The following is a 24,240-nucleotide window of genomic DNA, read 5'->3' as shown; positions in this document are numbered from 1 at the left end:
TTGTACGTATTATATTTACAATAGCCAGAATCTTCAGTAATTAGTCTCAAGCCCTTCTTGTTTTGATATTGTAATCTAATTTTATCCATTTAATGTGTATGTAAAAACCTGGTTTCCATTGGAAATTATTAGAATTTTATAAATGAGGAATTGTGCAGGGGTGTATATTTGAACTCTGAGGTGATACGGGATAGTAATCAATCTCAACTTCATCACTGGGAAGAAAAGGAGGGAAACACTTTACAGTGTGAAAGGCACGAGAGTCCTCCAAGGCACACATTTCAGTGCCAAAGCAATCCTCTGCTGAACTTATGGCTACCTCTCCTTATCCCAGTCATCCATACAAATCCAGGCAACCAAACCCCCTCCCCCATCCACGCTCTCTCTCTTCTGCCTTGGACCTTGTTCCCTTGGCACAAAAGAATCCTTTCAGATGGATACTCTGTTCTTATGGAGGCAGGAAGAAGGTTTTTTTGGGGAGGAGGGGGTGTCTCTTCGTGGGCAGGCTCTCTGGGGTCAATGCTAAAGCCCATCTTTGTGTGGGAGAACGGGGCTCAGCCATTAACAGCGAGCTCTTCACACATCAGCCAGTGCTCATAAACAGTGCCAGTGGCGCATTAACATGACAATGGGTGGGGGGCTGCGGTGGGGCTGTCTCACACTCAGTCTGGGTCTGTCTGCTCTGTAATACTGGAAGTGGATTTAGGATAATGACAGCATTTAATCAGTTTATTCACTATGGAAATATGAGAGAAGAAAACAAATACATGTTATTACAACAGGATGTCGGTATTTGAGCATTTGTGTGCTGATAAAATGTAAGCAATGCAATCATGTAAGAAAAGATTACAGGATGGAAAAAAAGCCCTTCCGATTGAATTGTGAATCATTTCAGGACACTGTCAAATAGCACGCTTTGTCTTATATCGTAAGGGAACATTATGGTTATTGTTCATCTCGGGTGTCCTTAGATAACCTTTATTCATTTATTTAAAACAATGAACTAAGGATCTGGGGCTTATCTCTTACAAAATAATATCACATTTCAACTTTAATAGTAGGGTTACTAGTAGAAATGTTCTGTTGTATGGAATACTGAATTCCTGTGTTTGGGTGTTACAGTCAGTATATATTTGTCGACTCTGGCTGTTTAAAGGCTGGTGCGACCTCAATGTTCTCACAGCACATCAAAATGATCGCTATTCCTAAATCATCCGAGGTATCATGTCTTTTTGAGAGCAATAACCAGAGCACCTGACAATGCAGTAAAAATGATAACTCTAACATTTACATCCTGTTTTGTCTATGTGTGTACAATGTCTAGTAGGCATTGCATGTTTGTCAGTAGTGATGGCAGCCACACAAATACCCAGTGATCAAAACGACAATTATATTAAAAGGCTTGTGAGATCAAATTTGATTAATACTGAACTGAAGTCCTGCTTTGCCCACATATTTAAAATATGAAATAAAGATGATATATCTTACTGACGCAATATTTTATGTAAATATAGCTTTATAATAATTCCATAATTGTTAAAAATCCGACACATAACCAAGCAGACACTGTTCCAAAAGTGTCACGGTTAACTGTCTGACTGGTCTGGCTTTGACATCACTATGGGGCGGTGACAATGAACAGGTACATTCTCCTTTAGCCAATTACTTTCACATATCTCTTGTCTCAACCGAATATGACAGTTGTTTCAACCAATGGGAACGCCTTTTCTTCTTCGTTACAAATTCTGACCAATTGGAAGACTAGTTGGGCGGACCCCGACCAGGAACATTCCCCGGCACAGTATCTCATTCTGCCCAGTTCGATCGGCAACGGGAGCGGAAAGAGGAAAGCAGAGAGCCCGAAGGCAGTAGCCCCCACCACCGCCGGCCCAGGTTACCATCTAGCACCGGGAAACATAGCAGAGAGCCGCCGCCGGCAGAAGCCATTACCAACCAGTAGTAACCATGAGCAGCGAGGCCGAGACACAACAACCGCCCGATGCCGCTGCCGATGCGGAGAGCCCATCCAGCCCGGCAGCCGCAGCTTCCGCGGCGGATAAGAAGGTCATCGGTAAGGCTACTGGAAATAAGCTAGTTAGCTAACGTGGTTTTGTACGCCGTAGAGGCGATGCGCAAAAGCGGCGGTTGCGAACGTTAACTATCGTTGAATAACCAACCGTACGCTAACGCGCTGATTTAGCCGTTAACCCTCACAGAATAACGTTAACCATAGATGAAATTGAAAAAAACTACAGAATAAACGTTCCATTTTGCTACAAGTATCTCTGTCAATTATGTATATTATGTGGAATGTTTGAAACGTTAGTGTTAATTGGCTATTGACGGGGGTGGATTTTATCTTGAGCAGGGTTCAATTTGCTGTCAAAAAGAGAAACTGTGGTCCTGACGTTAGTTAGCAACACACTTTAAAATGTAAATTGGAAGATGGGTCTTTATCGTTGCCAGTTAATATTAACCGCTTGGCAAATTATACTCAATTTATCCTAGTGGCATTGATTTCTGTTCGGAATGTGTACAGAACGTGATTTATAATGGTAGTCCTTAAATTATAAACGGCCAATCTTCTCTTGTCGGCATCGGCCTTCTAACGTCTCATAACCGCCACAGCGTGCCGTGTTACCGACTGGCCGTCACATGCACGAACGTTGAGGTTGTTTAAGGACCCGTGTTTCTCGGCTAGCGTCAGTGCCACACGTTTTAAGTTACCAGGCAATAGGTGACGTCGAGCCGTTAAAACGTTAACGTAAGATTAGTTCTTTTTTGTAGCCGTCAATCACGGCTCACGTTGGAACACCAAGTTATTTCACAACGTTGCCGCTCACGTACCCGGCCACGATTACTGTCGTCGAAATCAAGCTAACGTTAGCTGCTGACCGTCCCTTTGTTCACACAAAAAGGATCAGTTCGGCGTTAGAAGTGTGTTTTCTCTTAAAATTGCCGTAACAGGTCGACGAGTTTATGGCCAACATAGCCGTCGAAACGACCGTAGTAAGGCCCGTTCGTGAATAAATCAGAATCCAACTGTCAACGGTAGTCGAATTTTGCGCACACTTCAGGGGCCTATGTGCTTTAGAGCGGCGATAGCTCGTTGGCTAACGGAGCTACATTAGCTATTTACATGGCTGAAGGGGCAACCCAAAATGTCCGCCGTACGATTCTGCGGATTTCTCTCACAGTTTAGTTGTTCGTTAACGCGTCAAGCGCTACAACACCAACACGTTTATTTGTATTCTTAAATTAACTTCGTCTCGGTGGATGCTATCCGGTGTAGCTACGATAGTTTGTCTTTTCTGGCTTTAATCCAACCACATGGCTGAGACGCCGTTAGCCACGATGCTAACAAGCCAGCTGGGTCTTGCTGCTCGATAACGTATCCGGGCGCGACTGTACCACGTGTGAGCGCTCAACTGCCGAGCGGTGCGGCTTAAATGGGGCAGTAGGTCTGTAGTAGTTGAACTTTGAAATCTCAGTGTCCTAGGCGTAGTGCCCTATTGCCTCAGTAACCACATCAGCTCTATAAAACAGATGCGCCGATAATTTGGATGATAAGTAATCTTAAATTCCGCTTGAGAAACAGCGCGGTCGTTCATGGTACTGGCTCATGCGGGTCTTGGTTCATACTAGCTCACATTCAGTGCAGCTGGCACAGGGCACTCCTATGCATCAGGATCTATAAAAAGGGTGACAGTTGGGAGTTAAATATAACTTCCACGTTATCTGGCCGTGATTGGTGTCTCATCTGTCGTTATTTGATTCTCTTACCGTTTGTTCTGAGTCATGCACAAGCTGCTTGGAAGCTCTCCATGTATACTCAGTATGTTATTAACAGTGTGACATGGATAAGGAAATCATTGAAGCCTAAACCTAGTTAATAATTTTCTTTTATTGTGTCTGATTACAGCAACAAAAGTCTTGGGTACAGTCAAATGGTTCAACGTCAGGAATGGATATGGTTTTATCAATAGGTAAGTGGACCCCCACCCCCATCCCTGCTCCTTAAAGACCCTGATATCATCTCTGTCTGAAAGGATATTCCCAATCCTATTATGGCTTTGATTTGCATACAAAGCTGACCAGACGATTTGCGTGCCGGCCATGCTGCTGTTACACGCAGTACTTATGCTTACACACCCTGGTATAGTTGCAATCTGCCTGCAGATACATTGTTGCGTTCTGTGGCTCAGCAAGATAATGTTGTTTTTTCTCCCCCTTTTAGGAATGATACAAAAGAGGATGTTTTTGTACACCAGGTGAGTTGTTAGTATTTATTTTTATTTTGTAATTTTTCAAAGTGATCAGTAATATAAAATCTCACGTGAGCTTTTCATGTGTTTTAGACGGCCATCAAAAAGAACAACCCGAGGAAATACCTTCGCAGTGTTGGAGACGGAGAAACTGTGGAGTTTGACGTAGTTGAGGGAGAGAAGGTAAGCTGTGATTTGGGTTGGTCATTAATTCTGTTTTGCGACTAGGTCCAAAGTTCTGATTTTAGTTTGCAGCAATTAAAAAAAATAATAATTTCAGTAACTGCACATCTTTTTTCAACAAAAAAAAGGGAGCCGAGGCGGCAAATGTCACTGGCCCAGGAGGCATTGCAGTCCAGGGAAGTAAGTACGCTGCTGACAGGAACCGCTACAGGCGCTATCCCAGGAGAAGGGGTCCTCCCCGTGCTGGGGAATATCCAGATAACTACCAGAGTGACGGAGAGGGTGAGCCAAGCAGCGGAGGAAGTCGTGACAAAGGCAGCCGGGATGGGGGAGAGAACGCCCCTGAAGGAGACTTGCAGCAACCACAGCGCAGGCCCGCTTACCCTGGCAGACGGCGCTACCCACCATACTTTGTACGTAGACAATACAGCCGCCGGCCCCCATACACCAACGCACCACGTGGGGAGATGACAGGTGTGCCGTCACAGGGCTTCTATCCTGAAGCAGGCACCCAGCAGTCCCAGTTGTGACGTGTGAAATGTTGATGTCATTCACAACAACCTCTCCTTTAAACACTCACGTGGTTGCGTCCAAAAAACAAGTTGGTGTATCGGGGGTCTGGCCAAAATCTTTCAAATTGACTCAATCTAGGCCCTAATCTAAGCTAACATTAAATGGCAAACTGGCCAGTTTAATCACAGGGACTGTGCTCTTTAGTTTGTTTGCCTATGTGTTGGCTTTGGAAAAAGTTTTGTCAGTTGTTTGATCTATTTGCTTTTAGGGGGGTGAGGGTGACGAGAGCCAGGGAGCTCCTGACCAAGGCAACAAACCAGCGAGACAGAGCTACTACAGAGGCTTCCGACCAAGGTTCGTTCCAAGGTTTACGTGTTGGCTTCATTGATGCGGGGCCGCGACAATGGGAGAGTAGAGCATTTTGGATTTTAGCCCAGAGTCTACCAATGACCTGAATAAATAAATGCCACCTATTTTATCCAGAAGCGTTCCTTTTATTGTAGCCTCACCTCAAATTGCAGCTTCATGTTAAAACTTTGCTTATGTACATTTGTGTCACGTTTAGTTGTCCAGTGACAACTGTATCTCATCTCAGTGGATGATGTATTCTTTGCATGATATCACTTGACTACAGCCACATGCTTTTTGCTTGTTGGTTCCAGGGGTCCACCCCGTCCCAGACCGGTGCGGGACGGCGAGGAGGACAAGGAGAATCAGGGTAGCGAAAGTGGCCAGAACCAACAGCCCCGCCAGCGGCGCTACCGCCGCAACTTCAACTACCGCCGCAGACGTCCACAGACTGGTGGCAAACCCGGCCAGGAAACCAAGGAGGCCAAGACAGGAGGTGACCCATCTGCAGAGAAAACGTCCGCTCCCGAGGCCCAGCAGGGTGGGGCTGAGTAGGAAACAACCTGCCCACCGGCACCTACCATCTTTTACCATCGTCCGGGTGAGTCTAATGCCTCATGATGGCCAATCCTAGTCCTTCTTGATAATGTCCATTAACTTAAGCTTCATAAATATCTGGATTCGGACAGAGCTGACGGTAAAGGATGATGACTGTACAAGCTAGGAAATGCAAATATTAAAATGTAATATCCAAGCTAAATGAAGCTGACTAGCTTATCATTTGCACATCTTTGCCTGGCCTGCCTTTGGCTCTATTGTGTATGCTTGAAAGCATGAGGTAATGCAGTGGATAAAATAAAGCAAACTGTCTGGCACCATGGAGCCATAGCGATCGTCTCTTCTCCATATTATTTTTCTACAATGGTGATGTTGAACTTTTTCAGGCAATTCACAGTGCAGCATGCAAAACTCAAAATGATTGAAAATGCAGCGTACAGATGAAAAGTTGACTAATTTGCTAATTTTCTTCTTTGCAGTTTTTTTGTCAACAACAAGATGAAACATCAAACAAGACCTGAGCAATAAAGATTTGACTTGACGATCGTCACAAGCTTGCACCATGCATTTGACCAGATTACCACCAATTGCCTGCAGAATCTATGCAGACCTGTTTTTTTTTTTTCATTATTTTTATGTGACAGCTACAAAAAGTTTTGGGGAAACAGCAAATGTTTTTCTAAATCTGTCCTAAGTTTTTACACCAAATGGTTTTTAAAGAAAAAATGGAATTTGATATCTGGTCAGTTTGACATTTTTAAATAACTTTTTATGTATTCAAACATTTTAACAAAATGCAAGCTCAAATAAAAGTCCAGAAACCAGGAAGATTGTCTTGAGTGTTTGCTTTATATTTCAAGTATATGGGTTCTAAACAATGACACCAATAGAATTTTTCTTTCACTTACATAATGTACATTTATGTTGGGAGTGTTTTTTTTATTTTTTATTTCAAATATGAATATATTTTGATAAATATAATGCAGAAAGTTTCATAATCAAACAAATTACACAATAAAAAATAAACTGCACTCATGGTAAATGTTTTGCTAAAACTTGCTACTACAATGACACCAATGCTATGTGATACAAAAACTATTACAACTGACATTTTAGCACTTTATCAAGTTTCTCATCTTAAGTATAGGTGACAGGAGTCCTGACGGTAAATCATAGGTAATACACTAACATGTTTTTTGCATGCAAATTCTCATACTAGTCTATGTATACATTAAAATTGTGTAGCTCCTGGATTTTGTTTTAAAACCTATGAGGCTCAATATAAGTTTAAATTTACATTTACACCAACAGGGAAATACTTATACATACGTGATGCTGTCTAAGTGAAAATTGGTCCTGCTATTGCAAACATCCATTCTTAAGGGCTGCATGTATTGAAGGTGGACAAAACACCTTTTTTATATACAACAGCTCTGCACCACATATGTTTTTGTGGAGATGAAAATGTCAATTCATCTTGGTCATGTTTTTAAATCATTAGTTTGGACAGTCTGACATGAGAGTAATGTAAAACATGCCACCGGCTGCATTCAACCCAGGAGCCTCACAGTCACAGTGTATTCATTTTGTACAACTGGTACCCACCAGCAAAGCATAAATTTGGCCTTTTCATAACCTGCGTAACACTTCTGGATCACTGGGTTCAGTGTGATACACAAGCAAGGGAGTGTCAACAAATGCTGAACCTTATGAGCCTCAGCCATCTACTGGAAGGTGTTTCTCTTTCCAGCTTTGAAGTGACTCAAACATTGGTCTCCTTTCGCAGGCGCTTCATGCGTTGCACGTTGTTCTCAACGGCCGTGGGGTCGGTGATCTCTGTGGCGCAGGTAGCAGGAAACCAGCCTCTCTCTCCATCTCGCATTCTCTCTGCATAGCACCAGGCTAGGAAGAGCAGACGGGGAACCTTATAAACACACTTGTTTGCTTGTATGTGATTTAAAGGAAGGCAGTTAGCTGATCAAGCACTTAGGTCCGGATTTAATGCTGTATTACAAATAGGGATGGAGCTTCGTGCGCACAAGCCTCACCTTCCTCTTTCTGCAGCAGAATGACTACCTCGGCCTGTTGAAGCCCCAACTCATCTGGTTCCTTTGGCATGTAGGCTTTAGTGGCTTCATACTGTGGCAGACCTGAAAAACATGATGCAACGTGACCGATTAGAATCAAATTTGCTGTCACGGTACATTGTCCTGCTTTCCAAGTTATTACAGAAGAGTTAAGAACCCTGTTGTCTGCATTATAAAAACACGTCCTGTGACGCACTGCTGATTATCTACACATCTATCATGTTACTTCCTGTAATGCGTCACTGTCCCTGGAGAGGCACACCCTTTGATAACAATGTCAAATATCAAACAGAGATACACTCTTAAGAAACTCACCACACATAGCAACTGTGTGATGTTTTAAATATGACATTAAAGAAGTGTAACTTATAGACCTATTGGAGCCTCATGCACATTAGCTTTATTTTGAAAAATTGTTCCCTGCATGTCCAAAGCCTGTTTGGCACACACTGTGGGATCACATAGGCCTACAACAGTCTCAAATGCCTGTAAGTATGAATTATATTCTTTAAATGTATTTGAGTAGTTGTGAAATATTGTAAACCCAAAGTCAGGACTCGCATAGATCAAGAAAACGTTGCAAAATAGTTGAAAAGTCTGGGAAAGAGGGGAGAAGCCGGGCAGCTCTGATGCGAACAAGATTGCATTTTAAACAGTTGCAGACTCGCATGAAATGGAAAATGAATGCAAACCATGTGTTTTCTGTGCAGCACACTGCCTTCCATGACAAATGAAAGATTTACACAAGAAGCAGGAACATTGCCACTTTTAAAGGTAACATGTACACAATGAAGACTTGCCATGCTCAGAGGCAACTCAAAGTGCAATTCAAAGAATGACTCCCTTGGCAAATAAAACACCACTCACCATCTTTACAAGTGACTTGTCCTGCCTGCTTGTGCTCTGTGAGAGCAACTATCCAACGCGCCCGGTCCACCCTTGGCAACAGAGGGAAAAAAGCTGTTAAACATGACTCAAGAGCCAGTGGTGTGTATAGCACATGTGGTGACGCAAAACGTCTGTTTCTCATGAGTGGACTGAATGCACAGGAATTTTTGAGGTTGCCATTGCAACTTCTGTCAGTAGAGGGAGCCAGACACAAGACATCAGTTTACAGTAGGATTCCACCAAGAGCCAAGATCGCATGCTTTTCCACTACAGCCTCATAGCAGCGGATTGCTGCTTAGTGTTTGTGTAGCTTCTATGTAAAGTTCATGGATGAGAAGCAGTACCTGCTCTCAGCCACTAGGGAGATCTGCTCCGCTCTGCCTTCGCTGTTCTTGCTCATCAGCAACTTGAAGGACAGATAGTAGCTGGAGCTGTTCTTGGCAGGCGAAGACGTCCGTCCTTCTGCATCCTCCCCGACCTCCACCTCCATATTCTCCAGGGTAGCATAGTCCATCACCACAAAGCTCTCCTCACTAGATTCAAGTAAAAAAAAAAAAAAAACAGTTCAACATACTGGTTAACTTTACTCAAATTGCGCAACATTCCCAGGAATAATGTGATTTTAAATCATATTTTTGTCACATTATAGTGAAGCTAAACCTAGCTACTATGTTACCGTGTATGTGTGAACTGTTAACACATACGAACCACATTCGTGTCTCTCTAATAGCATTTCCTCGATATAATCACCTGAAGACTGGGACGCAGTGTCGACTTAACAACTCAGATAATGAGTGCAGTGCTGTGGGCAGCTGTTTCCTCTGTGTTGACATTGTTTTGGTTTCTCCCTAACTCAAAACAGAGACCTGTAGTCTGTCGAGCTGACTCGCTGAATGCAAGATTGAAGAATCTCAAGTATGCACGCGCCACATCCAGACTCTCCTCTCTGTCCCCTTCTTCTCCTCATTTCAATCCATTTATCATATTCCCGGCCTGCCAGCGGCTGAGCTGACTAGACTCAACAAGGAGGTTACAAATATTAGCGTCCTGCTCTCGTGGCATTGTTTTCTAATGCCAGATTGCTCTTAAACATCTTTACCATTGTGATTATGATGACATACTGGGAAATATTTGTTAAAATGAGTGAATTAAAAAGAAAATCTGTCAGTTTGTAAAAACTTTAATGTCGAGCTGAAATTTAAAAAAAGCCTTTTTAATCCTTTTAAATCACCCCGGTCATATTGTAAAAAAAATTGAACAATATATGCTGAAAAGAAATACATAAAAATCTATTTCCTCATATTTTAAAATCCAATATTTTATATTACTCAATGATATCTTGACATCCATTCATCAATCAATCTGCAACTTCAGCTGCGCACAGAGCTGGAGAAGCTCCTGAGTTAATCAAATCAAAATCCTCCCAACTTTAAGTCCCGCCCACCTTTCCTGTTTCAATCGGAAATACGCCCCCCACACGGAAGATAGATACACGTGAAATTACAAATATTCAAAACAATATTAGTCCCACTGACCTCTTCTTCTTGGTGACGATCAGAACGTCGTTAAAGAGAAACAGGTAGTAGCTCCTGTGGCTGAAAGCCCTCCAGATGCTGAGCTCTTCGGTGCTGAAGGCCAGCTCACCGCGCTTCTTTAACCACCGCGATGATGACACCAGAGGAAACGGCTGCGAGGACACAAGATATTTTAAGATATTTATATTATATACAACCACAGCCATCATTATATCGCAATATTTGCTTTGCTCCCAGGTGTTTGTGTAGAAACACAACTCACCTTGATTTTACCAAAATCCATCTGTTTCTGGATGGTGTACATCTGCTCTGTCCTCTCCATCCGCTGAGCACCATCGTTGCAGCTCGAGACCAACTGTTAAACATAACACAATGATAATCGCAACCTTAAAAACACTTCGACTTCATAGTCCACCCTCACATGCGAGGTAGGGTTTGAAGAGTGCGTTCTCCACATCTCTACCTTGCTGATGGCGTGCAGCGACCAAGTAGCAGCAAAGAACTCCGCCGTCTTATCTTTCGTTTTCTGGCAGATTGTCTGTGAGCAGAAAACAAAGGTATGAACCTAAGTATGAGTTATTCTGGAGGGCAAAGCCACCTTCTGTATCACTGTATGAAGACATTGAAAATAATTTGGTGAATGCATCCTTAAAGTGGTAAAAGGTTAGGAAAAATTGATGACTCTTGTGTCTTCAAGTTAGTCGTTGATATAAGAAAGTAAAGTTTGAACTGACGTCCAGCAGCAGTGGCAGTCGTGTGACCCGCTGCATGGGGAGGATGAGGAAAGAGATCATGGGCAGGCCTCCGCATTCGCTGCTCCCTTCAATCTGCTTCAGGGCTTCTTTGAACGCCGTGTTACTGGTCCTAAGAGACGCAAAGGCAAGAGGGAAACTCAGCTCATCCTGCCGGGTTACTGAAGAAACTCGGTTCAGGTCGTTCCTGCTACTCACAGCAGCTTCTGCAGCGTCCTCTGCTGGAAGGTCTCGTTGGAGCAGTAGACGATGTAGGGCTCAAAGTGGTGGGCAGCATGGTTCTGAACAATATCGCTAATGTCCCGGATCACTGGGTTGTCATAGTGACGCCGCTCAAGGTCCTCAAAAAACCTGAAAACGATACTTAAGCCATCAACGTACTGATGAAAGCATCAGGGTTTCATTTAAATGTTAAACACATCCAGAAACAGGTGATCTAATATGAACTAGAAACCTCATGCAAAAACACATTGTCAGCCTGGGTTTCAATCTGTCAAAAAACAAGTTGAACAAGTACACATATTATATATTGACATGGTGGTTTCTCTGTCAAACCATGTCATGTTGGTTGTAAAGTTTCATGTTAGTAACTGTGGTGCCACTGGAAGGAGTCATGTCAGCCTGTCATTTTGAAAACAAAAGGCATCCTTCTTCATTTAACTCAGTGGATTCTGAAAAATGTGCAATTCACTACGAACCTAAAAGCACACAGACTCACAACGTCAAGCTGCCAAAACGCTGAAATACTACACAAAATGTAACATTCTTCTACAAGATCCAGGTGAAACTGAAGAACCGTAATGGCTTTTCGTTATTGGCATTATTGTAATAGAATAAAAATAACCCTTGCTTACACCCTTCTTGATAAAAGGGAGTAAAATGACACCTGGAAGCCCAACCCAGGAGGAAACTACAGGATATACGTCCACCCACTGATACCGCAAGTCAAACCATTCAGCAGCTTCAAGTTTCTCCTGTTGTACCTGGAAACAAGTGGGTGAAAGAGAGAAGGCCACTCCTCTGTCTCTCCATCTATTTTCATTCAAAATAATGCAGACAGCGATGCACAGGGCGACACAAGAGCTGCTCTCAGGCACATTATCAGCTCAAAGCCCGGGAATCCCGCTCAGAGCAGCGAGGAAGCAGAACCAGTTTGGCTGGCGTGTTTTAACATGTCGGAAGCGCCTACAGGACACTAAAGATATGTTAAGGGCAAATACTTTACCTTTCTCTGAGCTTTAAATCAACCCGGTTGCTACGGGAAACCACGTCTCTGGGAACGTGAACCGTATGACAGAAAACACTCGTGTGCCGCCCTATTTAAAACCCGGAGATACCGCATGCAGTCAATCAGTCCACTACACCGCTTCACACGCTGATAACATCATGAAAGGTTGGTGAACCTCCCCCACCACTCGTTTTCCACCTTACATACAAACACACACACACAAGTAAGACGATGTCGTGCCCACCGTTTGCTGACTTGTTGAATGACAGAAATGTTGGAGAAGAGGTGATGGTGCTCGGTGGCCGTCATCGTTTTCTTGAGAGCTTCGCTACTCTTGAAGTGACGCACCAGGATGCCCAGGCTGTGCAGGTACGAATGCTCCGATGTGATTATCTCAAAAATGGCCTGTCAAAAAAAATACAAATAAAAAATAAAAACACATACCCAAATGAATGTGAATGTGAAGGGGGCGACCCACGTTTGCTAAATGTGCTTTCTTTACAGCTTAAACCCTTTGGAAAGGAAAAATCCCACCATGTGATTGCTCTTACTGTTAAGTCTCTATTATCTTTTTCCTTTTCTCCTTCAGACCAATTACATGTACTTACTGCAATCAAATATCGGATTTACTCCGAGATAAACAGAGCAAAGCAGTTGTGACGCTCTTCAAAATCGAGAAAGTGCAACCGACATGTCCCATGACACTAAAAAACACCCACAGTATACTCTGGCTGCAGTGCATTCTGGTTCACTGAGGCTGCTGCTGGTGGAGAAATCTGCATCTTTGCTGTAGGACATGTTGAATATTGGAGCAAAATGGTGAATCTAAGACCTAACTCCCACATTTACTGGTGATGTTTTAGATTCTTCTTAGAATCTTCACGTTCTTTACACACTGTAGTGTTGTGGATGTATCAGAAGCGAATATCAGCAGCCTTAGTAACCCTCTGCTGTCTGCTGTAATCAGGTGGTGATGGCTGAGACGCGACCAAAGGGCATTAGCTGAGCTACTTCCTGTAAATCTCACACCAACACTGACGTTTCAGACTTGAAGCTAGTCATTGGCGGCGTGCCTGGTGAACATGGTAAAGCTCTGCTGTCTGAGCTAACATGTGGAGTTTTCTAACTGTTCACGTCTTCCTTCCACTAGAAGAACACGTAGTTAGCCCCAAACTTCAGCGAAATGCTTTCATGTGCCTTAAATGTAGCATTGGGGTCCAAAAGAGTGAGACGACGTGTGCTCAGCAGACTGACTTAATGCGATCACTCTAGCAGGGTGTGGCTTTATTCAAGGCCTGCAGAGCACACAGGGTGGACCTTTGGTATTGACACAACATCTGTTGTTAGACTGCAAGTGAGGACACATTACAATCGGGGAACTCCACATTCATATGGTTACACTACAAAGGTGGTATCAGTCTGTGATCTTGTATTGCTTTCTAGGGGTTCTTTTGTAATGGACTGTAAGTGGTTTTGTTGTTAAACTTAAATCACCTCAACCTGTTTCATCTACTTCTGCTCAGTGACTTCCTTTATTTTTAAGATCCATGTTGGTTTATGAAACTAAAGGGAAAAAACATACCTTTATGTTGACTTAAAGGAGGCAGGGGAGGTCTGATGGTTGTGAAATTGCGGGAGTACATTTTTAATAGATACTATGTATAAAGATACTATTAGTGTTTACAGCTAGTTTATGGTCACCCATGCTATGGCTGTTTTTCCCTCATATATCACATTACAATATCATGTATCAGGAAACGTTATCTGTGCCTTTTATATTCTAGTTTTCTCTGTGTGTGACTGTGATTAACTCAAAACACTGACACAGAAAGAACGCTGTGTTTTTGTCGAGGTTTGGTTGTGAACTGAAACACCTTCTGCCATCCTGTAGTACATTAAAGCCCTTCTCTGACATTTCTGTAGGCATACTTGGTATGCACACACACACACACACACACACACACACACACACACACACACACACACACACACACACACACACACACACACACACACACACACACACACACATACTAACCTCTTGTCTCTTTCTCTCCTGAGGTGAGATCAATGTCAGGATACCTGTGTCCCTCACCTTAGTTAGAGATAAAACGAACAAAACAACGATAGTTAAAACCACATTCTGCTGTATACATGAAATAAGAGATTGGTTTGAAAATGGAGAAGACAAGCTCCGTGGATATTCATCTAGAGCAAACATTCCTGCCTTTCCACAAAGGGCCACAAAAGTGTGGGAGTTTATGCAGCAGCAAAAACATGTCAGCAGCTTTTAAAACGCACCCTTTTAAACAACAAATGAACAATTTGAGACTGAAATAGATGATAGATTATGCATTAAAACACTTATATATACACGTATATACGTATAATCATGATTCAATTAGTGATCAGTCAGAGGTTTACCTGTGGCAGCTGGCTCCAAGTGAGCTGTGCGGGCCGGTAGCTCTTCACCACGATGCCCTGGTCCTCCACAGGAGGCTCCACCACCACAAAGTCGTCCAGCAGCTCGTCCTGGTTGGTGGAGTTCAGCCCTCGCTCGCGGATCTCCTGGTAGAGACGCGGCGTAGCTGAGGAGACATCAACGCCATAAGGGTTAGGGTGAGCGCGTACGCAATGAGTTTGGAATAGAAGCACGCTTTTGCAAAATCACGCACAATTTAGAGGGGCAAAATATCTGGATTCTATGTCTCTCACAATGGGCCGTGATCCGTGGAACGTGTTGAAAGAAGTTACTGGAGGTGTTTTGTGAAGTGTAAAAAAAATGAAAAACTAAAGCAGAGTTGAACTCTGTCAACATAACAACGTGGGCCACTTTGACAAAGTGTGGGAAGAGAGAATGCATCTGGTTCTGTCTGCAGTGTGTCGTTACTGGAATAATACCAACACCATTGAGTAAGTAAAAGGCCACAGGTTTGATTCTCGCAGTGTGATTAGCTGATTATGATATTGGGAAAGAAGTTAAATGTTTAAATGTTTACATGTTTGAGTAGCAGTGAGATATCACAAACAACTCTTCAAGTCTGCGTGATTAGAACTAGAAAAAGTCTCAAAGCTGCAGAAGTGATGCTGTCTGAGGGTACCGGGCATCGCATTTCAACATTCAGGACTCAACACTCTGCAACACTCAACATGCTGAGAGCGTTCATAGCGAGTGATTTCCTGTTCTGTCTTCTCCCGTTGCCTCAAGGGATTTTTTCCCTAAGCAGCTATGACACAGATTTGATTGCATCCACACATCACATTGCAGCTGTTGTTTTTTGTGTTCATTGTGAAATTCGTCAACGTATAATTGCTTTGCAATCCACAAGACCCCAATCTCTAAAAAAAAACACCAAATGTCATTGTTATGTCCCATCTATTTGTAGTTCTATAGCCAAATTTAGAGAAGTGGACAGAGTGACACATCGGTGAACAAACCATCTTTGAAGGACCCACGCTGCTTCTGGTTCCTCTTTCTCCCAAAGGTTCGCTGGAGGGGACACAGACACGCAGCATCAGCTTAACACCGTGGCAAGCATGAACCTCAATTATGTTTTAATTCAATCTTTGTTTCCCTCTTACGGCTCATTCTCTCTTCAACACTATCTCTTTCTTTCAATCCTTTAAACGTAGAATTTTAAGGACACTATGGGGACTTCCTCAACGCTGATGCTGGACTGGAAGTTAGGAAACAGTTAGGCATCACCGCTGTGACTAAAGGAGGATTTGACAGAGGTCGCCACCAATGCTATTGTCTGCTGGCTGTTTGAAGGACAACACTGTAACATCAGTGGTAGCACTGAAATGTATTTGGCCAGTTACTTCTGATAGTCCTTCATTAAAAAAAACATGTATAAAAATACAGTATTTTTCACAGTTTGATGATAAATGGACAAAGTACAGTAGTGCCCTTTGACCCCTACCCCCCTCATCCCCGTACCTTGCGTCCAGGGCTGCGAGCTGGACCAGGACTGGGTGCTCTGTCTTCTCTGACCGGCTTCAGCGTGGCTGCGGCCCCTCCCCCCGCCGCCATGGCTTCAATGTCCAGGCTGGTCACAGCCGCTCTGTATGACTTGTTCCTGCGGTTCCTCCTCAAGGCAAAGCCGTCTCCATCACTGTCGTAATCCTCCCAGGACACATCCGTCCCCTGGGTGGAGTGACGGCTCCGGGTCGCGCTGCTGGAGTGCTCCAGTCCCACTGGGAACGTCACCACCGTGGTGTGGTGGCGGTTCTTAGGCCGGCTGGCTAAATTCTTGGGAATGAGCTGGTGTTTGCCGACCTTCCGCGCTGCAGGACTCTGGGTGCTCAAAACCACCTGCGGAGGCACCACCAGCCTGTCCACTACGTCTTCCTGGGCGGCGGGGGTTTCAGATTGGGGTGCGGGGGCGCTTTGTGACTGGCAGCAGTCATCGCCGGGCTCAGATATGTGGAGTTCTATGGCGAAGTTGCTCTCCAGAATGACAGGGTCCTGGTCGCCCATGCTGCTGTCTAACTGTTGGGACATGGCGTCCTCGGCCCGGTCTACTGAGCTCTTCAGCCCCTACAACATTGAAGGAGCCTGAAAAAGGAAAATGACAGCATTTACATGCATGAAGCTCAATACAGGAACCGTGTATAAACCAGCACTTTACACAGTGACATGGGAAAACAGCATATGGGTGTCTACAGTCTGGATGACCCTCAAATACCACCTGTGACCTACAGTGGGGCTCCCAGATCTCTTCAAGAAGGGAGCCTAAACCGTGATCCAGTTCCACACTCACACTGAGTCAGTGGGACGGAGCTTGTGTCCCCATAACTTATATTACAGGACTCAACCCGTGACTCACAGCTCACTTTGCTGCTCCAGCAAATCTGTACTCCGCATAAACTACAAGAAAACATAAATTGACACGTTTCCCCCCCTGATAAATACTCCTAACCTGCCCCGTGTGGAGTGTGGTGTGCAAATCCACACACACGGGCTCGTTATTACGCAGACCGAACTCTTATAAACATGTCATTAGAGCGACAAATGACATGCATGACACTAAGAAATTAGCTACAGCTGTAGTTTTAACATATAAACTTTTATAAAAAACTGACAGCAAAGTGACTAATTTACTTCGTTGTTTCTCTTGTTTAGTCGAAATGTGAGTTTTCCAATAACTCCGCTCCCTGACAGACGGATTAGGGTGGGAGCAAACATGTCCGCCTCACATTCCCATGGTTCAAAACAGCGAGGTGGAAGGCAGTTCGGCGAAGCTTACCTGCGTGAGGTAACCTAACAAACACCAGCCTTCTTATTAGACGATAGCCTATCACGACGGGTTTTCATGCGGCTGCTGCACGGCGCGTCGAGAGCGGTAACTTCAGCAGCAGATGTGGTCCCGAGTCCTGGTCCCGCTGCTCTCGGTCACATATTCCTCGTTACTCTCTCACTTCCTCCTCTGTTTACAGGCGCCCATTAAGTCGCTCTGCCTACGTCACCACAGGTGAGCGTCGATCAATCATGGGAAACTGCCGAGGAAAAGCTCGCAGCCTCGGACGCAGCTTCTTCTCACAGGAGAGCGGTATAACATCTGGATGCAGCCGCCGTTCCTGTGACTGTTTTACAATCCGGCTCAGCCTCATCAAAAGCCCGGCTTCCGTTCTAATTAATGCATTTAAAAATGTCAGCGAGAGTTTTTCCACACAATTATATTCATTTTGCATATACACAAATTGACTGTTTTTTTTATGTTCCATCAATTGTCTACTGTTTCATTCTTTTCTGGTGTTTGTTGACATCCTCTTATCTAGTCCACCTGATTGGAAGCTCTTTGGCGCCCCCTGGTGAGAAACAGGTGGAACTTTAGCTTGCTTGATTAATTACACTGCATGTAGATAATACATGTTAAATTAAAGTTCACATACAATAATCAAACATTATCAATCAATATCTTCCGCTCAGTTTTTTTGTTTTGAAAGCAGTAACCTGTCAATAAATGTCTGAAACACATGAGCATCCCAATATATTTCACCATTGGTTGTAATTTGGTTGTATTTATTGTATTAATTTTAAATCTTTAAAATGTCCTTAAATTTTGTCTCAATCTTCTTGAACGGAGGTGAATCACATTCACATTCATTTGAGGGCTGTTCATCGTTGCTCTCTTGGATTTTATTATTTGTTTCTCTTTCTGTGTTTCACAAGTTCACTCTGGACGCTGTTTGGTGATTAAAGATTTATTGTCTTCATTTTTAACAGTCTGAAAATATAATTATACATGAATTAGCCAACATTCTATTCAAGCAAGGCTGAGACATGTATTATAATGCAATATGGAAACAATGGAACAACAAAAATCTGAGAGGGTCACTATATACAGAGCTTATATATATATATATATATATATATATATATATATATATATATATATATATATATATATATATATATATATATATATATATATAATGAAATGGCAATGACGTTAACATCATTTTTAATTTAAACATCATATGGCATCCGATGAAAGTGAATTTGAATATTTCCAAATGATTCCCCGACCAGGACCATGTCTTTCACGACGACATGATGTGTATGCTCAATATCCTACGCCTGTAAAAATGTACATCCAACATAAATGTAGTAAACACAAAGAAAATGTTTCATCGTGTGGGAATACTTGTGTCACACTCAGCAAGTGACATCCGGCATGATTTTGAGGACAAATGTTGGAATTAACACCCTGGCATTTGTTAAAAGGTACATTTTATAAGTCTGCTTCATTTAGTTTGTAATCTGAAGTTTGAGCCAAAGACTCACACGAGTGTCTGCAGATTATGAACACACAGCTGGCATTATCTGAGGAACAGTATATTTTGCTCTACTGTTTTTCAACAATTAGTATGCAGATGAAACATCTGGACGGTGCTCTTTCCATGTCCATGTTTTTGTTATGTTCTAATAGAAACCTACAGATTTTTTTTCTTTTGTGTTTTCAATGAAAATGCAGAGTCCTGGGGTCAAATGTGCTCAATAATCCATCACAACATGCTCAATAAACATTATGCAACTCACACACGCAACATTTCACATTCATGATCACAATAGCTTAACATTTAGGTCACATATGGAACAATTAAATTGGAACATTGCAGCTTTTTCCCCATTGATAATTAGTACAATTTGAAATATATATATATATATATATATATATATATATATATATATATATATATATATTCCAAATGAGTTTGAGCAATGTTTGGAATATGACTCTGGCAGGAAGTGCTTCTATGAGTTTGATACAAAAATCTGTGTTTAACATGATTAAGATGTGCTTCAGGGTTTAATAAGCTTTACTGGTATCTTCATGCCATTTTCAGATGACACAGCTGATGTGTTCTTACTTTCCATTCATTACATAATGGTAAATGTTGCTTATAAAGGGGAAATAATCATGCAATGACTTTCAGAGGCTTTTTCCCCCCATGGCAAAATGCTCACAAGTAGCCTCTGTCAATTTATCACACACCTCTTTGCTTGCTCTTCTATGTGCAAAGCGTCTATTGATTTGCATGAAAGCAAGTATATGGATACTACAGATAATCTGAATTTAGTTCAGCAGTTTTCTTAAGTGGGGAGAATAAGTATATATACATAGCTATTGTTAGCACTAAAAAGACGTTTGTGTGTCGATGAGACTTTCAGACGCTGTGCCTCAAAGCTGGTGTGGACAGCAGCAACTGGTCAGCATGGTCCTGTGTTTCTGGAGGTCAAAGGGTGAGACGGGGGTTCAGAGGAGACACGCTCTTCCCTGCTGTCCAGTGTACAGTGCAGGGTGGAGGACCAGGGATGGGGAGGTGTTCAGTGAAGGCCTTAGGGTGGGCGTATGACGGTGGGGAGTGCTGCAGGGCAGTGGAGGGGAACACAGCTCAGTTCACGGTTTGGCTATATCCCCTTTCTTCAGAATAATCTGTCGCTGCCAGGGGGCCAGCTTGGTCTCGTCGTAGCCCAGGTTCCGTATTCGCTCCAGCTCCGTCTTCTCCTCCATATCCTTGACCTGTTTGGCCTGCTGCTCAACTTTTCTAGATGCAGAAATAGAAGGTAGAATTGTACAGGTTTTATAAGGTTAATTGATGTCTCTACATTTCCCGTAGGTGTGAATGGCTTTCTGTCTCTATGTGTCTATGTGTTAGCCCTGACTGGCAGATCTGGCCTCTGTGTCTGGGATTGGCTCCATCCCGCCTGAATATGATAAGCAGTTACAGATAATGGATGCAGGGATTTCCTCCTATTCAGCCACAAGAGTACTTAAAGCCTGTGTCATAGTTGGAGGTGGGGTTGAGGGTCAGGGCTCCCCCCTAAAAAGGTGTCTATTTTTTTCAAAACCTAACTGGACACCAGAAACATGATGGCCCTGTAGAGGGCCTTTGTCACAATCATCATTAATAGGTTGTGACAAATGTGTATTTGAGCATTGAGGTCTGCAGCGAGGGTGAAGGAGAAAAAAAAAGTGCGTGCCATTACGTCTTTCTGTTGATATCATGGGATTGGCTGCGCGGGTCACGTGGGAATAATGGCGGAAACGCTCAAAATGTGAAACGGCGCTGGACTGAACATTGCCGCAAATCATGCGAAGAAACAGTTAGCTATGAGGACACCTTATGTTCGGTTTCTTTTGTATCGGTAGATACTGGACAACGCTCAGAGGCGTGTGTGCTGATACTTCAAACCCGCAGGAAGAGAGTTTTGGGCCCAATGACAGGTGAGTGCGCTGGTCTGGTGGCCTTTTAGATAGTTACGTCACGGCTAATGCCTGTTAGCTTATCTGTCCGAGCAAACGGATGCAACTTTGTGTATTTATACAGTTTTGTCTTGTTATTTTTAGTGAAGTTTAGCGTAATATGAAATGTATGCTATCATTGCTCAGTAGGGTTAGCTTTATCAGTGAGAAACGCGAGGCGAAACATGATAAGACCCTGTCTTATCACGTTAGCCGTACGTCAACATGACGTCAGTACCCCATTATTTATTCCCTTTTAATTTCAACAGGGCTTGGCTAGTTGTTATGTTTGGCTGTCAATATAGATACGTAATTAATTGGTAAACATATGGCTAATAGTTGTTTCCTGTCTTTAACTGTAATGTTTTACCACCATGACATGGTGTTACCATTTTTGGCCACTAGATGAAAGACTTGATCGCAAATATAGTCTCTTGTACAATTACGAAATTCTGAAGACTTTTTTTTATCTTCTTTTTCTAATCATTAAACACATTGTCCATTATCATGTGCAATCAATGTTTCCTTACCTTTTTTCTTCCCTGCCACATCAGGAGGACATAAGCAAAATAAGAAAAGGTGTAAATATCTTAAATGGCAACAAGTTATTCCAAAAAGTCAAAGCAAGTGGGACATTGTTATAATGCTTAAATAACAACAACATTACAGGTATAATATGAATATAACAGTTTCCTGGGGGGGACTCTGCCTGTATTTTCTCTCTTTTTTTTCTTATTTTGATATTTTGGGGGATGTTTCTGCTAGACCAAACCCAAACATGTGCCAGTGCATGGGACATTGTGTTGATGTAATGGTGGAGGAAATGTTCTCTTGGCACTTAGACAAACTTAGTATTGTTTAAATGCGATCAGCCACAAATGGATGCCCTTGTCAATCAAAGCAGTGGATAACATACTGTATACTTCCTTCAAGATACTTTGCCATCTTACAACATAATGCATCTCAAGATCCAGATCTTAACCATCGGATGAGACAGCATTAATAAAGCTCAGCATTAATAATGCTCAGCAGGAACTGTGTGATACCATTGCATCAGCACAGACTAAAACCTCTGGGTCAATTCCAGCCTGTTGTTAAATATAATTCAGGCTCAGCTGCAGAGGAGAGAGAATCCTCACAGTCCCTTAGCTCAGTCTCGGCCCCAGAGTGCATCTCAATGTCAGTAAGAACTTCCTGTCCTTATTTCCAAGGTTATCTTGGTGAAGAGACCTAAACGCAAACACACTAACATACGTGAACACACAAAGCACAATTAGGAAAAACAGATGCAGCGCAAGATAGCTTCATTATTCACCTCTCTTCGTCCATTTTCTTCTTCATCATGTCTCTCCTCCAGGCCGGCATCGATGCCAGGCGTGTGGCCTCCTCCTCAACCTATGGGACAGGGGGGGTCAGGGGACAGACAGAAATAGGGGCCCAAACCAGTCAGTAAAGGATTTTAACGAGACCAGCAGCCCTCTTGTCCTGCTTTGCATGAACTCATTCCCTGGTGAAGAGATCACCCTCAGATACATGTCAAGTGATTTTACATTTTTTTCTTAAATAAATACAATAACCTGCCCCCCCACAGTTAATGTATTACTATTATTATTATTATCAAACAATTCACACATGGGAAAAAAAAAGTCATTTAACACTCACTTTAAATACTTACATTAATTTCTGTTCCACAGTCTTACTCTGCAAAGTTATTCACTCAATAAACCTGCTAACTGAAACTGGAGTTAACTGGAGTTTCAAGGGCATTGAAAACCTGCATCAAAGGTTGCATTGATGCGTTTAATGCTTACAGTCCCACATAAAGCCCCTGTCTACATGCTTGGAGAGGGCAGGAAAACACCTGCATAGAAAAACGGTTGTTAGACCAACCAATTAGTCCAGTACACACATCGTCAAATGTCAATTTTTGTTGATGAATGGCCTTTATGGAAGCGCACATATAGAGCATATAGCATACTATTTAAACTGATGTATGTACTTAGAACAGCAAAAAGCGAACACACAGAAACACACAATAGATACTCAACAACAGGTCTCCTCGAAAAGAAATTACGCCTTTTAAATGGACAGGACACTGTTTTACAGGACGCTCTTGCAGATGGCGCACACAAGCGGTAACTAGATCCTTTTCCTTCTTTCAGGCTGTAATTGGAGGAGCAGTGGGGGGAAGAGAACGAGGGCAGCCATCTTGGATTTCTCATCTTCATCTGACAAGATAGATTACCCTTTTGCATTCCTCTGACTAAAGCATTTCACTCGCCCTGGCAAACATTATCCCAGGTGAGCTCAACTACACGGTACATTTTTAATGATTCCCCTGGGAATTACAGAGTAAGAAATATTTGGTGCTCATTGCTATGAAGTGCACATGTGAACTGGTAATTAATAAATGGTAACATTTGTGTTGTATTGATAAAATAAGTACTACTGCTCATAGTTTTATATCTATGCTACTGCTCATCTACAAGTCAAAGTTGTGTTTAGTACTTTAAAATTGGTCATATATGCTGTCTAAAATAGTTCTGTAGTATCTACTATCTGCAGCTATAGTCTACATGTACTTTACCTTGTCAGCAGTACCTGTTAGTAACGATTGGTATGGCAACAATATTCATGTTTCATGTGACTGAAATAGAAATTTCTTCCCAACATTGTTAACTACACAAAGAGTATTAAGCATTGAAGTAAGTAGTTTATCAGCGACTTCTTAAACCTCTAAGCTCAGCAATGTTACTGTGATGCGCTGCCCATTTAACTCACATGAAATCACTCCCATTAACATTAAGATCATTAGTAAAATCCTCCGTCCACACAACGGGGGATGGTGAGGATGTCTTTGAGAGGTAACTACAGCACTGAATGGATGCAAACCTCACATAAAAATCCAAACTCGTCCTGTTAGAAATAAAGTTCTACTACGCAGCCTATACCCCATGGAACTCTAAAAGGTACTAGTTTTTGGGGCAGGTTCATGTTGTCCATAAGGGTGTAACTATTGTCTTTGCCTGCAATCATCCATTACAAGCAGTACTAGATGCAATATAAATTGTTAACAGGCAAGAAAAACCTAACCTTTGATTGTGCCTGCACATCATTCTGGCAGATGACT

General features: G+C 42.7%; 3 protein-coding genes across 10 annotated transcripts in view; 1 reads left to right on the top strand and 2 right to left on the bottom strand.

Moving 5' to 3' along the window:
• Positions 1-1,795: 1,795 nt before the first annotated feature.
• Positions 1,796-6,695, top strand: ybx1 (Y box binding protein 1). 4 transcript variants are annotated; one of them, XM_084016467.1, is made up of 8 exons: positions 1,796-2,071; positions 3,923-3,986; positions 4,238-4,271; positions 4,359-4,448; positions 4,577-4,924; positions 5,230-5,327; positions 5,624-5,910; positions 6,347-6,695. In XM_084016467.1, the coding sequence occupies exons 1-7, from the start codon at positions 1,966-1,968 to the stop codon at positions 5,862-5,864; spliced, it is 981 nt and encodes a 326-aa protein (XP_083872593.1). In that variant the 5' UTR covers positions 1,796-1,965; the 3' UTR covers positions 5,865-5,910; positions 6,347-6,695. The 4 variants fall into 4 exon arrangements, with proteins under 4 accessions (XP_083872593.1, XP_083872594.1, XP_083872595.1 ...); XM_084016468.1 differs by having other exon boundaries at positions 1,799-2,071; positions 5,230-5,315; XM_084016469.1 differs by having other exon boundaries at positions 1,800-2,071; positions 4,577-4,861.
• On the bottom strand, positions 6,359-17,785 carry arhgef16 (Rho guanine nucleotide exchange factor (GEF) 16). Its single transcript, XM_084016462.1, has 15 exons — positions 17,607-17,785; positions 16,298-16,915; positions 15,796-15,847; positions 14,782-14,945; positions 14,396-14,452; positions 12,602-12,762; positions 11,328-11,480; positions 11,112-11,241; positions 10,841-10,915; positions 10,640-10,732; positions 10,378-10,529; positions 9,187-9,375; positions 8,822-8,892; positions 7,916-8,017; positions 6,359-7,769 (listed from the first exon to the last, which is right to left on the bottom strand). Exons 2-15 carry the CDS (start codon positions 16,859-16,861, stop codon positions 7,630-7,632), a joined length of 2,103 nt encoding a protein of 700 aa, XP_083872588.1. The 5' UTR covers positions 16,862-16,915; positions 17,607-17,785; the 3' UTR covers positions 6,359-7,629.
• Positions 17,786-18,777: 992 nt separating this feature from the next.
• Positions 18,778-24,240, bottom strand: part of espn (espin) — a 37,792-nt gene continuing 32,329 nt past the window's right edge. For 3 of the 5 annotated variants that reach the window (XM_084016458.1, XM_084016461.1, XM_084016460.1), the window contains 2 exons: positions 22,426-22,505; positions 18,778-20,412 (listed from right to left, as the gene is read on the bottom strand). In XM_084016458.1, the coding sequence (XP_083872584.1) occupies positions 20,265-20,412; positions 22,426-22,505 (228 nt within the window). In that variant the 3' untranslated portion in view covers positions 18,778-20,264. Of the gene's footprint in view, positions 20,413-21,640; positions 21,663-22,425; positions 22,506-24,240 lie in introns of all 5 variants that reach the window. The other 2 variants (XM_084016457.1, XM_084016459.1) reach the window with 1 other exon arrangement.

Source organism: Eutrigla gurnardus (assembly GCF_963514095.1).
Source record: "Eutrigla gurnardus genome assembly, chromosome: 8".
In the NCBI taxonomy this organism is placed as follows: Eukaryota; Metazoa; Chordata; class Actinopteri; order Perciformes; family Triglidae; genus Eutrigla; species Eutrigla gurnardus.
The sequence above is the reverse complement of the archived record's forward strand: the minus strand, read 5'-3'. Positions and strand labels throughout refer to the sequence as shown.

Excerpts from the sequence above, each read along its gene's own strand:
- ybx1 (XM_084016467.1), top strand. The coding sequence starts at position 1,966 with ATGAGCAGCGAGGCCGAGACACAACAACCGCCCGATGCCGCTGCCGAT. Across the intron at positions 3,987-4,237 it reads GGATATGGTTTTATCAATAG|GAATGATACAAAAGAGGATG; the intron begins GTAAGTGGACCC and ends TCCCCCTTTTAG. Across the intron at positions 4,272-4,358 it reads AGGATGTTTTTGTACACCAG|ACGGCCATCAAAAAGAACAA; the intron begins GTGAGTTGTTAG and ends CATGTGTTTTAG.
- arhgef16 (XM_084016462.1), bottom strand. The coding sequence starts at position 16,861 with ATGTCCCAACAGTTAGACAGCAGCATGGGCGACCAGGACCCTGTCATT. Across the intron at positions 12,763-14,395 it reads AGGAGAGAAAGAGACAAGAG|GCCATTTTTGAGATAATCAC; the intron begins GTTAGTATGTGT and ends TTTTTTTGACAG. Across the intron at positions 11,242-11,327 it reads AGGACGCTGCAGAAGCTGCT|GACCAGTAACACGGCGTTCA; the intron begins GTGAGTAGCAGG and ends TGCGTCTCTTAG.